The sequence below is a fragment of the Harpia harpyja genome, chromosome 16 (genome assembly GCF_026419915.1).
Source record: "Harpia harpyja isolate bHarHar1 chromosome 16, bHarHar1 primary haplotype, whole genome shotgun sequence".
In the NCBI taxonomy this organism is placed as follows: Eukaryota; Metazoa; Chordata; class Aves; order Accipitriformes; family Accipitridae; genus Harpia; species Harpia harpyja.
Window position 1 is genome coordinate 18,358,220 of NC_068955.1, and position 14,278 is coordinate 18,372,497.

The window sequence follows — 14,278 nt, forward strand, 5'->3', positions numbered from 1 at the left end:
AAACATCATCTGGTTTCCTATTTTATTATTTTTTTTTAAAGTAGACAGGTTTATTGACTACCTGTTCAAATGTGACTTCACACTTTTTTGTAGCTTATGAATTGACATTCATATACCTGTTACTATGTAAGTGTCTTTAGAGCTTAATAATGTGTCTGTGAGTAAAGGTGCTGTTCCTAAAATCAGAAATTAGTATTGATAAGTTGTTGCAGTACTCTTTACAAATTGAAAGAAAACTTATCTTTTTTTCTTTACAGAGTACTCGATCTCTTAGTGGACTGATGGTCATTTGGTTTTGGTTTTGTTGTGGTTTTTTAAAAATAAAATAACCAGCTTAGTTCTCACAGTTAGAAAATGACAACACTGTAGGCTTTGATGTTTCATTTTGTCATTTCAAGGGGAAAAAGAGTAACCAATTTTTTTCTCCTTTTCTGGAGGGAGCAATAGTTGTCCTAAGTGACATGGACTTTTTTAAAGAAAAAATACTCTTGTTTGATATAGTTTGAGGTTGGTTTTGTGTTTTTTCTTTTATTTTTAAAAAATTAGTTGTATAATTTACAGTTCTATTCTTTGTTATAAAAAAACTACAAAGATGAAATAAAACATACATTCCTTCCTGACAGTGGAAAAACCTGACTCAATTGATTGTCTGAGCTGCAGCACTAAGGCAAAGTTTAGAAACTTCAGTGTATGTTGCAGATTTAAATTCTACCAATACTTGGAGCAGAACCTGTTTTTCTACCAGGCAAATAAGCTATGTACTTTAAAAAAAAAATAAATTAGAAATCAGGTTTTGATCAGGTATACTTCAGGAGATCTAGAAGGAAACTTTCTGTTTAAATCTTTTCTGTTCTGAAATTACGAAGAACATCTGCTCAGCTTAGACTTTCTCTTGCATTTTGATTTTTGGGGTGCTTTAAAACTAGACTGCCTTTTATTGCTCTTGGTTCTATTTTCAAGTGGATAATAGTTTGAAATTTATTAAACAAATATTAACTTGGGAAATATGTTTAAAAAAACATCCAGTGCGCGTTGTGGAAATGTTTATTGTACTTTTTCAAATACATCGAACATGAGATAGCAGGACAAGCTACAAAGGAACCTTTGTTTAAGAAAAACATTCCATTCCAATATTTAATGAGTGTAATTCATAAGGACCCCTCCTCTTCTAGAGCCTTTTCCTACGAAGAAGCACATACTGAAAGAGGAGGACTCAATGTACTTCTAGGCTTCTACTTCTCGTGAATAACTATTAGTGCAGACTGGGGAAGGAGATAAAGAAAGTAGCGATAGTATCTAGTTGCTTTAGAGTTTAAAAAAAAAATCTGCTTTTTATTTTATTGAAAGGGTGTTTGTAAATGTTAATTGAATGTATATTAGGATTGTTAACTAGTTTAACACTATCAGTGATAAGGAGAAAAAAAAACTCCTGTGTGTGTGTGTGTCTATATATATATATATAGGCACACACACACGCACATGTAGTTTGCAGGCAGTATGTTCTACAGGTAAGCTCTCAAGTCACCACTGCCAAGTTGTGCCTCTCCTTCCCTGTGGAGTAGAATCCATGGTGAGATCATGGTTAAACATTTTCAGAAGCAAATGCAGACTTGCCCTGTTCCTTTTAGGATATCATAACTATACGAGCTCTACCAAGTCCAATCTGAGTCTTTTTCTGAAAATAAGCTTGAGCCAGTAACCTGAGACTTTCAACACAGGGTCATTACTAAAAAGTTGATATAGAAATAGGGAGTTGATAGCAGAAGAAACTTTATGCTAGAAATCTATATAGAAATCTACAATATCTATTTCCTGTGTTAGTTTGTTGGGCGAGTCTTAACTCTGCTTTAGGTGTTTGATGATTGACTGCAGACTTGATGCTGCAGTTTCATTTTATTTAGAACCAACTACTACAGCAGCAGGAGGATTTTGTAGGATTCCTGTCGCATGGACCCCATCCAACACTGATGGTCACGGAGTTGGCTCTGGGCACGTGGCAGCAGGAGCACAGCCGTACTGGCATTCCATCACTCACCAGCCATTACCTTTATCTAATCTGTTCAGTACACTTCGCTATCCAGAGCGTAGATGGACATTCTGTCTCACGACGTAGTGCAGCCAGAAATAGAAAACACAAGCAGATTAAGCCCAAAATAAAGTTAAGACTTTTTCGCATTTAAGTCCTGAATGAGTGGGAGAATGTGCCATGTCACTTTTTACATTTGGCCTGTCACTTATTCAGATTGTTGTAAATCCTGTTACGATAGAGGCATTGGTTCCCATTTTAAGTGGCTGTTTTAAGTAACAATGAGTTTTTGAAGCTAGGGAAGCAGTCAAACTGTGAAAAATTTCAACAGTTCTGTTCATAAAACTAAATGAAGGAAATTTACTTAGCAAATACATGGATGCTTTTTGCATATGATTCAGTTAGAAGAAGGTTTGTAAAATACATGCTCACTAGGATATGTGTTAAACCCTGCTAGCTGTTAAAATGTACACCATAGGAGTTCTCAGAATTCTTTTCCTTTCATCCTCTCCTGAGGCCCAGCTTTAAGCTTTTGTGTCTCTTTGGGTGTTTAACAATTACACGCCTGCAGAACTGCGTACAGGCTGTTTGAATGCAATCAAAAACCTACTTTGAAGTGTAGCAGTATGTATGTTAAATTGTTTTGTTTAGAAACTCTGCTTTTAAGTATCTGTCTTGATTAATTTTTCACCTTGTTTATTTGTCCCAAGCAAAATGCTGTGACTACCTGTAAACTACTGTCAAGTTGTGTGACAGCCTTTTAGAACTCAGGATTCTTACTGCATATTTGGTGCAGTAGCTAACACCTTAAAGATATTTAATTAATCTAATTGCTAGATTTTTTTAATACAGTAATTTTTTGCTGATACAAATGTGAGGGAGTACAAATCCAATGTATAGATTTTAATGTGAAAAAGTTTGCACAACATTAATATATAGCTGCAAGTACTCCCTGTGATTAATAGAAAATTGACTGTACTTTGTACTAATACAACGATTTTAAACATGAACAGTATCAATTTATGAAGGTTCATGTCATTGCAGTCTCTTTAGAAGCCTCATTGTCCTCAATCGTGAAAACTGTTTTTAATTGGTCTCACATGTGTTTAAAATATATGAGAGAATACTGGAAGAAAACTCATTTATATGAATCTGACAGTAATACAAATTTAGAAACTTGGAAGGCCTACCAATGTTGGCTGTAAAGAAAACAACAAAACTTCACGCAAAGAATATGTATGCAAGTATATGTTTGTATTTAGGTGCATATCTTGCTACCAAATAAAGTCAATGAAAGATGCTCTGGTGCTCCTGTAAGAGGCAGGAAGCAGTGATGGAGATACAAATTACTCCTTTTTATTTTGATACTACCTTTTAAATTTTTTCAGAGATATACCCTTTCAGCATGAGGGTGTTCAGAGCCTAGGAAGCCAGGCCAAATCATTACTTCCAGAAGATGCTACTGCAGCTTGTTTTTAAACATCTTTTCATTATTGACACTCTAAGACTTACTAATGGAAGTATCTGTTCATTGCTTAGATCCGCTGGGACCAGGGCAAACTTCTTATCTCTTTCTTTGATCTCATTGGTTTTCCTAAAAAATGTTGACATAGTTTGTTCCTTTATGTTCTCTGGATCATTGTTGCTTCCTTAGGCTCCCATATTACTTATAAAACTTCTCTGGGTCTTGGGAGTCAAGGTGAAGAAACACCAAGGGCTATAAATTTGAGAGATGCCATTTTAGAATTTGGAAGAGGAAAAGTTCTAGCTTCTAGAAGTCCTGAAAAAGCTCAATATTATTTGAGGGTGAAAGATGAGTTAGATTGTAGGGTGCTGCTGTTCTGTTTATAGTGAAGGCTCGGAGTATTGTTTCAATTTTTGCTCATAAATGGTTCATAAATATCAAATTTCAGGAGAAGGGAGAATTTCTTACATGTTATAGCTTTTTGAGAGGACTAACTTCGAAAGATTACAATTATTAGAAAACTATTCCCCTCCCCATCCCTTTGTCCTATGAACTGTGGCTTCTTCTCCCCTAGGAATTTTGAATTATTGGAGGTGAACATAACAGCTCTAGGTATTAGTTACTTTTAATATAGTCTTTTGTTAAGTATTTTCTTTGGAAACACAGATCTTTTCATGATTTTAACTTGTTTAACTTTTTGTCCTTGTCTTGTCCTATTGATATGCTCTTGGGGTTTACTGTCCATTTCTCCTTCTGTGCATTATGGGAGAGAGACTGCTTTTCTCAATCTATCCACATTAAGGCATCTGAATGCATGAATAGGTACCAATATTATTTTTTCCCTGTTGTGTGTATGGTGTACACGTGTGCATGTGCTGTGTTTAAGCTTTTTAGTATGCTGTAGTCATCCTAATAGCTATTGCTTTAAAAAAAAAAAAAAAAAAAAGACCCGCTAGCTTCTGTGTCTGCTAGCACTGACAGCTACAGGACATTGGCACAAAGTGGCTTTCTTGGATATAAAACACGCTACTAATAAATTACTGAAATATATTTGACTTTTCCTTTAACCAGTTTTACATATTACGAGCTTAAGGATGTCGCATTTGTTGATAATAACACACCATCTCCACACCATCCCTTCTGAAGCTATGAATGTTTATGGCTGTGATAGCTTCAGTCTCTCAAGGGAGAATGGTGCAACATACTTCGCATTTTTACATAATTTTCACCTACAGCCTCTTAGGCAATGCTTTCAGCTGTGTTCATCATGCACCGCTGAAAGAGAACCTGAAAGGCAAATGTGTTATGTTGATCAGAATGTATAGGTCAGTTAAGACAGACAGCTGTGAAATCCATTTATTGATGTGGTATGCAGTCTCCGCAGTTAGTTACCCAAGGTTCTGGTTTTTTCAGCAAGTATATAACCAATGAATGGGAGGGTCCTACTCTGTTATCTGCAGCAGGGCATACGTAGTCTGCTTTTCTGAGGAGTCACTTCACTTCTAGCATCTTCTTCTGTGGGCTCCACATGGTCTGTGAAGGAACCTGGTAGTCATAAGGTCTAGCATTAAAATCACTGTTTTCCTCTACATCTGGAGGTGCCAATTTATGGTCTCGTCTTACATTGGATGCTAACCATAAATTGCAGTGAATTAAATGCTTCTAAGTCATATTTGTTTTGATCATTTGTAATGGTCTCAAAATGGCAAAAAACCCCCCCTCAAAACCCGATAACAACAAAGAAAACCCAAAGAACTCAACCAGACAAACATGAAAAAAATCCTTTGATTCCTAAATAGCCAAATCGATCAGAGCTACTCTTTCATGTGTGTAAGTCCTGTTTTCCTGTGTTAAGGTAGGCAGCTAATGGTGAGGAGGGAGAAACCACCTTGTATTCCCTTATTGGCCAATGCTGTTAGGAAGCAGAGATTCTTTTGAGCAGGAAAGAGTCTTGGACTTCTCTGTGTCACCCTTTCTTCCTCTTCCTTCTCCTCCTCCTTTTTCTAGCTGGCTGTTTTGCTGCAGTCTCAGCCTTTCCACTACAGGTGTGATGGCAGGTCGGGGACTGACCCTTGCGGAGACTGTATTACCACAGTTTTCAAAACAAACTGAGGCTTCCTTGCTTGAGACACAGAGGGGAAAGACCACGTTTCACATGTTTATAAGAACAGGCTGCAATACAAAGGGAGTAAATTTTCCACAAAACTTAAAGCACTGTAATGGCAAGCAAATATTTTGCTGTTCGGAGTTGTTCATAGCAGTCTCTAAGATTATAGTAGTTTGGGAAATTCAGGGTAAACAACTGAAATTCACAACATTTAGGGAGGGCTGCACTGGATTAAATAGCCTAGGTTTTGTCAAAACTATTGCTGTGTTTCTGAAGCCATCTGTGAATGTAGAGTGTTTTTTTTTTAAATTTGGAATAATGAGAGGGAGAGGGTTTCCTCAAAATAAAAAGACCAGTCATTTAGGGAAGATTTGTGAAATATGCTTAACCTTTAAAAGAAGACATAGCCAAATTAAAAAAGTTGAGATAATTTTTTTCCCTTTAAAAAAACCCTTGTCTCAGCAGCGTTTCATGCCTTTAGCTTTTGTGTATGATAGCAGGTTTCGTTTTATAAAAAGCAGTTTAAATTACTAATTTTGTTTTAATATCATTACAAGAGCTTTCAAGCCAAGTATACTGTCTTCACTTTTTTGGAAAGTGAGGAAATGAATCTCTCCCTGCTAATCCGAAGCACATCTGTAAAGTAACTTTGAGGAAAGTTACTTTACTCCCTCTTTATTAGGGAGTGTAGTGATAGGACGAGGGGTAATGGTTTTAACTGAAAGAGGGTAGATTTAGATTAGATATTAGGAAAAAAATCTTTACTGTGAGAGTGGTGAGACACTGGAATGGTTTGCCCAGAGAAGTTGTGGATGCCCCATCCCTGGCAGTGTTCAAGGCCAGGTTGGATGGGGCTTTGAGCAACCTGGTCTAGTGGAAGGTGTCCCTGCCCATGGAAGGAGGTTGGAACTGGATGATCTTTAAGGTCTCTTCCAAGCCAAACCATTCTACGATTCTGTGATATATAGTCAAGTGTTTCAGGACTGATGTGACTTAGTAATATGTGTACTATTTCTTATACAAATGTGGATGAGATTTGATTAAATTCAACTAGCCTAGACGTTCCATATTGAATACATTTGAATATTGAATATATTTATAGAGGAACTTCCAAATGCCTCTAGTTTGCAGTGGAATTTCATGGAGTATTTTGGTGTGCAGTTATGTATCAATATTTTATATGCTGTGATAATTCCATCAGTATTACTAACTTTATCAGTAAGTCTTGTGATTTTGCAGCTAATATAGAGGTTCAAGTGCACACTTTAATCAAAAGATCTTAACATGCATTATAATCAGTTCTTAAATAAGCAGTTTAATTGCTTGAATTGTAAGATTTTTGTCTGTGTTTTGTCTGAATAAATTGCTTTATTAAATAAGCTGATAAAATTGGCTTGCTTATGCATGTCTCAGTAAGAATTTCTTTAATTTGTTTTGTATGGTATTTACGGCAAATGAAATATATCAGTTAAGAGAAAATGAAAAACTGAAATATCCTGTTATGAAAAACAGAAGTGCTGTACTTTTAGCTTAATAGAGCGAGAAAGAGGTAAAGGAATTTCAGTAAAAATCGCAGAGTGCCATTTGAGTTTGCTGCACTATAGCCCATTGTGGCAGTGTAATAATTCTACCCAAAATTCAAGTAATGGTCAAAGAATCTGGAAAGTTTTTTTTAAAGATATCAGGAAAAGTTACAGTAAATTTTATGGGGGGGGGGGGAGCAGGGAATGAAAGGGCTGTCTGATTTTTGTTTCTTTTTTTTTTTTTCTTACAGGCTGTTCATACAGGTATGCGGGCATATATTTATAATAAGAATTCTGTTATTGGCTCTCAGGCAGAGCATTCAGGGATGCGGACATACTACTTCAGTGCAGATACCCAAGAGGATATGAATGGCTGGATCCGGGCTATGAATCAAGCTGCTCTTATGCAAACACACTCTTCACTGAAGAGGCAAGTTCAATACAGAAACTGTTAGCATTTACAAATTTTTTAAATGTTTTTTATATATATATATATATATATACACATACACACACACACACACACATATATATAAAAATCAGATTGGTGATGATTTCTGAAAATGATATTCCCATTTTAAAGAAATAATTATTTTTAATTTACATTCTATTATAAATCAGTTAACTAACATTAATTAAGAAAACCTGGTATTCAGTATTTGTGTCTACATACAAATCATGTGCCCACATTTAGTGGCATGGATTAATTTCTATGTATATATCTAATTTTTTAGGAATTTCAGTTAAAAAAGTTTTTGTGAGCAAATTCATACACCTGCAACAGCTAATTGGCAGCCTTGAGGAGAGAGAAGTAAAAGGGAAAAGACAAAAGAGTAACGAGTTGTTTCAAATGAGTGTTTAGAACTAGGATTAAAATTCTGTTAAGAGGGAAAACAGTGTTAATGATGGGTAAATCATAAGTGCATAGAGTTATGGATATTAACTAATTTATGCAGGTATTAACTGCCTTTTTTTTTTTTTTTTCCCACTTTGGTGGCCTTTAGTTCTTGTAAGATTTTTTTATGTTTTTCTTGTAAAGCACTGTTACAAAAGGAGGAAGTCCTTTGTCCCATTGTTCTTAATTAGTGCTAGAGGCAAAGGAATTCAGCTGTGCCTTCCTGTGCTTCCAGTTTTTCCCTTTTCTTAAAATTGATGTAGCCTTTTTGATGTTTTGACTTTGGAATGTGATTCTTTCCCTACAACTCCTTGTGAAAGGAGACTCTGTACTCTGAAGACAACCCTGCTCTTAACCCTTGGGGCTGTGAGGATTAAAATGTCATGGTGCAGTTTCTCAGAGTATCTCACACTACTGCTTGCTTTTGGCAAATCAAATACAAGTAAAGGATCAACACCTCTTCCAGAGCTTTGCATCCTATGTGATTTTGTGTTAAGATTTTCTCGATTTAGTTTAAATTTGAAATAACATGTAAACTGTTACCTGTTTTTTCTTTGTCTTTATAAGGATAGGAATAATTGAAGGAAAAATCGGGGAAGATCAATAGAAGTATTGATCCAGTGTCCTTCCTCCTAGTAGACTATTCATTTTGAGACACTAAATAGACTGAAGTGAAAGCAATTGTTTCATGGCACTTCCTCGGAATTCACCTTTCATAAAGTTTTAAAGAAGCTGAACTTAGTTTCAGAGAAGATGAGGTGATCAATGATACTCCATTGAATTGTAAGAGAAAAAAATGTTGTCAAGAAGCTTATCACTATAAGGAGATGAAGAAGATTGCAAATGAAGTACGTTATGTGTCAAAAGCAACACAAAACTTTTAAGATCCTTAGACTTTTTATAGTGTGCCGTTAAGTTTAATATCAAGATTTCTGATACGAAATTTTTGAATATTTAGACAATAGGGTAAATAAACTAGTGTGCATTGCAGCATGTATTAGGAGCAATGGAAATTTTTTTTTTTTTTTCCTCTTTTCAGGAATAGCCCCCAGGTTAGAAATTGCCTGGACAATGATAGTACTGACTCAAATGTAGACATTTTTGTTTTCTTGGCCAAAAATGACTAGTCCCTAAGGCATCTACAGATATGAAAGACTTTTTTGACTTTGAAATGAACCGTTGGCAGTTTGGTTTTGGTTTTTTGGCTTTTAGTGTTTCCCAGGTTAGGAAGACTTTCTTTTTACAGTTCTTTGTACATAATATTTTGCAAGTTGAACACTTCTTTCATACAATATTAGTATTTTCAGTCACTGTCACAGATGCATGTAAATGACTTCTTCTTCTTTGATAGCACTGTAAAGGTAACTTTTGTCTAACTGGATAACAACTGAGTTTTGCTGAGCATATCTATCTTAACATGTCAAATTTGTTACAGCCTGGAGAAGGTGCTTTTGTGGGTATCCTTTCTAAAATAGTAACAAGACCACATCGACTTTTCACAGTTAAGCAGTGTTCATTACTGATATGTATTTTCTTTTCAGAGAAACTGAAAAAGTCGATCAGCAAGCTGTTCCCCAAGTCAATCATGTGGATGCTTGTAAAGAGTGTGTGAAGGCAGAGATTCCAGATACAAAAGAAAGTTATCAAAAATCAGCTGAAATGCTTGGGTATGATAAGCGTGAAGAGATAAGAAGAGGAAAAGAGGAGGAGGAGCGTTATATCCACAGAAAAGAAACTCTGGAAACTAAGAAGGGAAAGGCTAAGCATGCGTTAACAGAAGCTGATTCATTATTTCCAGACTTAGCGAACGCATTGAGGTCCCAAGTAGCTCAGCCTCAGCCAGCTGAGAAAAATGGAACGCTTCCTAGTTCATTAAATACGAGTGCTGGCCTAGTGGAGCAGAATGGTACCAGCTCATATAAAAGAGGGTTTGTTCCCAGAACAAATCCAGATAAACAGATTCAAAGAAAAAGTAACATGGCTCAAGTGGAGCACTGGGTAAAAGTGCAAAAAGGAGATACAAAAAGGTTAGTAATAGGCCTATCTTTAAATAGACTGCCAAATGGCATTTTCTTAAATTAAAGGAAAATATGTATTAGTAATATGTTTAATGCAAATCAGAATGATTTTTTTACAGAGACAACATATAACAAAACTTACTTTCTCCTCCAGTGCAGAATGGTATTTTTCAGGTGTTTTTCCTCATGGGAAAATCAATATGGGATTGGCTAATCAAATCCCTTTATTGTTGTCACTATACTGCAAATAGCAAAAGTGAGGTTAGAGTGCTGGGTTTTTTTACTATTTTTATCACTGTGGATGTTTAAAACTTCTTAAAATTTGCTACAATTGAAGAACCAGAAAGTGACGAGCAGCCCTCAGTTACTTCTTATTGATTAAAATACTGCACAATATAAATTACAGATTATCATTTGTTTTCCACTTAAAAGTAAAGAATGCTCATTTTTTTACCCCCTTCTGTTCCTGTTCCAAAGATCCATTCACTCCTCTACATCAGATCACTGCACTCGAAGTCACAGTGTGTGCGTCACCTATTGAGAGGTCTCTGTATACTCATTTAGTTAATGAAGAGGTCCTAGGATGTTCCCATGGTCTCCAGGATTCTCTTTTCCCTTTTCAGTCCCTGAAAATTACCTAAATTCTACCAAGAAGTGGAATGCACATGGTAGTGCTTTTGTAATTTGAAAATCTCGTAATTGCTTTACTTCCAAAGTGTGCATAGGTACCAGTTGAAAAAATGAAGTGATGTATGCATGTGTCTGTTCAGAATGTCACCTTGTGTCAAGTGGCAGGAAAGACAGTTGGGATCTATGCTGCATGTGAGGATTTTTCAAATATGGGTAACCTCCTCAATTAGTACCTTATAAATTTGCTAAAAATCTAATCATAATCTAGAACAATAGGAGACATTAGCATTAGTGGGTTTTAGGAGGAAGAAAACATTTGGGGCATTTTTTTTTTTTAATGCTTATCGAAGCTAACATTTGTCATTTTGGATCCAGTAAGAAATTTAAGCTTGCTAATTCTGTTTCGAAGTCTGTTCTTCTACTCTCTTAACCTTTGGAATTACCCTTAAAGAAGCTTTCATATTTTTCGATTTTATATAACATTCTTCTAGCCTGCTAGAGTCAGTTTACTTGCATCTTTTTTGCCTGGATATCAATCAGTGCTTCCCAAGAGAATATGACTTTAATGAAAAAAAGTACTTGGTATGTTAGTTCTTCTTACATGCACAGGTATATTAGTCTAAAGTAATACGGAGAACTACTGAACTAATTAGCCAGTGCTTAAGAAAACTTCTGTTGATGTTTTTCACATCAAAAGTATAGGCAATGAACAGGCTTGACTGATAGCTAAATAAGTACTGTTTTCTTCCTAATTACTCTTTCCAGTAAATCACCTTTAGGCGTGTATCAGGTGTAGTGTTAAGATAGCACTGTTGCAGGTGCAAGCTTTTGTTCTAGATAAAACCGGCTACCTCAGCTGGAGCTGTTAAGTATTCAAAGAAACTTCACAAAAGTTAACTGCTTTGTTATGTCATGTAACCAAAATCTAACTTTATGTATGTAGTAATTTTCTTCTTACCTTAAGAACTTTATGTTCTATTTTAGCTCAGTTGACCTTGTTTTCTTTGTCTTTCCCTGACAAATGCTGTTATATTCTCTGCATTCAGAATAAATTGCACATTACTTTCCCGAAGATTAATGGATTGATTTTTTAAATGGCACCTTCTCTCAACCTGCTGAGATTCTTGCAGTGCCCTTAACTGACGGATAAAAGTGGCATGTTAGTTGTCAAGTGTCTTCTTGATTTCAGGATGTAGAAATTTAAGATAGAGATGATAATTTGATTGACATTCCATTTTCATTTTAGTAAGTATGAGTGGACCGCTTAATTTCTTAACGCTCCATGTTTATTGTTATTCCACCTGAAATGTTACAAATGAAGAACCTCTGAGGATTTGGAAGCCTTTATAATTTTTGAACACAGAATGACTACAGTTTTGTTTCCTGGCTCAGGTGTATAAATACACAATGCTTGCCAGCACGTTATTTATGACAAGAAAGAACTCTTTCAGCTGGAGGCTTCACACAAATACAGCAGTTGTTTGTACAATTATTTGCAGGGATTGCACCTTTTATACAGATATTTAGATCTTTCAAATAGATATTTTACTTCCCCTTTTTATAAAGCACTCAGAACTGTTTGCTAACTAGTAAATGTTAGCTGTCACTTTGGAGATTCATCTCTCTTAGCTGCACTGTGTTAGCTGCACTACCGTTACAACCAATGTAGTTATCTAACCCCTCTCTGTTCTCAGGAAAGGGGAATGAATACCTGCTTTGGTAAGGTTCATGCCAGCCTTTGAGAGAGATCTAGAGAACTGGAAGAAGGTTTGAAAGGAGGCTTTCAGGAGATTTTGGGTTTAAGTAATTAAAGTTCAGGACCATCAAACAGCAGCTGTCCAGAAATTATTAGTCTTTGATCTGATTCCAGTGCCTGGATAGACATAATGAATGAATAATTGTAAAGTATCTGCTATTTCTAACAGTTTATTTGCACTTGAACAAAGAATATATATATCAATAAATGCAACCTTAATATTTCCCATCTAAATGCAGTCATGTTGAGAAATTTCCTTCCTTGCAAATACAGTGTTAAACATCTCTTGCTATGCAGAACTTTCCTTCCTGATTTGCTTAAGGAAGAAACATTACTTGTCTTTGTTAGCTTCTGTGCATTCCCATGAATGGGCATAGTGTTTCCACTATAATTGTGTTTGTTTTCTTTTGAACATCTATCTTCTCTTTTTACAATACCTTCTGTGCAGTTGCTTCCCATTGCAGACCCTGAATGATTTTCATGGCCAATAATCATATAATATGGCATCAGGCCATTTTTTCACTCTTCAATGTCTGCTTTCCTTTTTATATTCTTTATTCCTCATCATTCAAGACAGGGAGATTCTCAAGAAGAGCTGCTTTTGCTTATTTTTACTCTTGATCCGTGAGAAAGCAATTGTCCACAGTCCATGGTGGACTAATTTGAGTCATTTGGGACATTGTTCCTTTCCTGTTACAGAAATTGGTATGTCATCTTAGTGCCTATTTTTATACAATGCAAATTATTTTTAAAGGTCTGAAACCTTGTGTGGTAGAGATGCCACCTGCTCCAAGGCTGTCATCTTAGCTGGAGGTTTCTCCTTACTTCATATACTGAGAAATTGCAACCTGCCTGTATGTAGGCAGTTGCCTCTGAAGTTCAGCTTTGAATATGACTTTCCCTGTGCAATGTAATACACAGGCAACTGTGTTCTTTTTTCTAGCAGGCTGAAGTACTGCATGAAGTTGGCACTTCCCAGCTACTCAAAGTACTGCTTTCATCCAAACAGTTTTTAGTTCCTCTCAGACAAATGCATCCTTTTCTACAAGAACCACCTGATTTCCCTCCCCACAAAAACCACATGGGGTCTTTGTTTTCAGACTGGTTTTGCTCCTAAAGCTGCTAGCCCTGATGACTTCATCGACTACCATTAATTCTTGCTGATCTCAGTACTTTACCCTTTCATGTCCAATTAGAAAATAACCAACACAGATAGTTTGCAACATTCAATAGTTTGCCAGTGCCTTCATGACAGTTCTGCTAGGTTGGAGTACAGGACTGGTCAAGCCCCCTTCCTCGTTTTTCCACAGGAAAATCACCAAAACGATCTGTCCTAGCTTCATGCCTGTCTCAGATGTCCTTTTGAAGCAAGCTGTCTCAATTCTCATTCCTACCTAGAGAAAACACATTTCTACCAACCACTTTGATTTTCATGTGGAAAGAATTGGCAGTACAGTACAGAACATAGAGAGTACCCGTGATGTAATGAGCTAGACAAATAAAAGAGGTTACTTGACCACTAAATGCTGATCTTTGAGTTGGCTCTATTCATACTCCCTGCCTGCTTTAACCTTCATTGTGAAATTCGAGGTAACATCAAGGGTCTGTGGTATGAGAGAGCAGAGCTTTTACGAATTTGTAATCCTCCATGCAGCACAGGGCAGTTATTCTGCTTTCTGGCATGAGGAATTATGTATCCTCTCAAGAGCATCCATATTTCAAGACAGCCCAACAGAGCCAAATCCTGCAGAGGCAACTACTGAGCAGCAGTTACTGGTAGCAATTCTTTTCCCCCTGCTTCTGTTATTCTTGGATGCTGAACAAACATGTTCCTTTCCATCCTGCCCTTTCTTTCATG

General features: G+C 36.2%; 1 protein-coding gene across 11 annotated transcripts in view; it reads left to right on the forward strand.

Annotated features, from left to right (window-relative positions):
• PLEKHA7 (pleckstrin homology domain containing A7) overlaps positions 1-14,278 on the forward strand; it is a 168,740-nt gene that overhangs the window by 118,034 nt on the left and 36,428 nt on the right. For 9 of the 11 annotated variants that reach the window (XM_052810846.1, XM_052810849.1, XM_052810847.1 and 6 more), the window contains 2 exons: positions 7,373-7,551; positions 9,558-10,043. In XM_052810846.1, coding sequence (XP_052666806.1) covers positions 7,373-7,551; positions 9,558-10,043 — 665 coding nt within the window. Of the gene's footprint in view, positions 1-3,806; positions 4,314-7,372; positions 7,552-9,557; positions 10,044-14,278 lie in introns of those variants that run through there. The other 2 variants (XM_052810856.1, XM_052810848.1) reach the window with 2 other exon arrangements.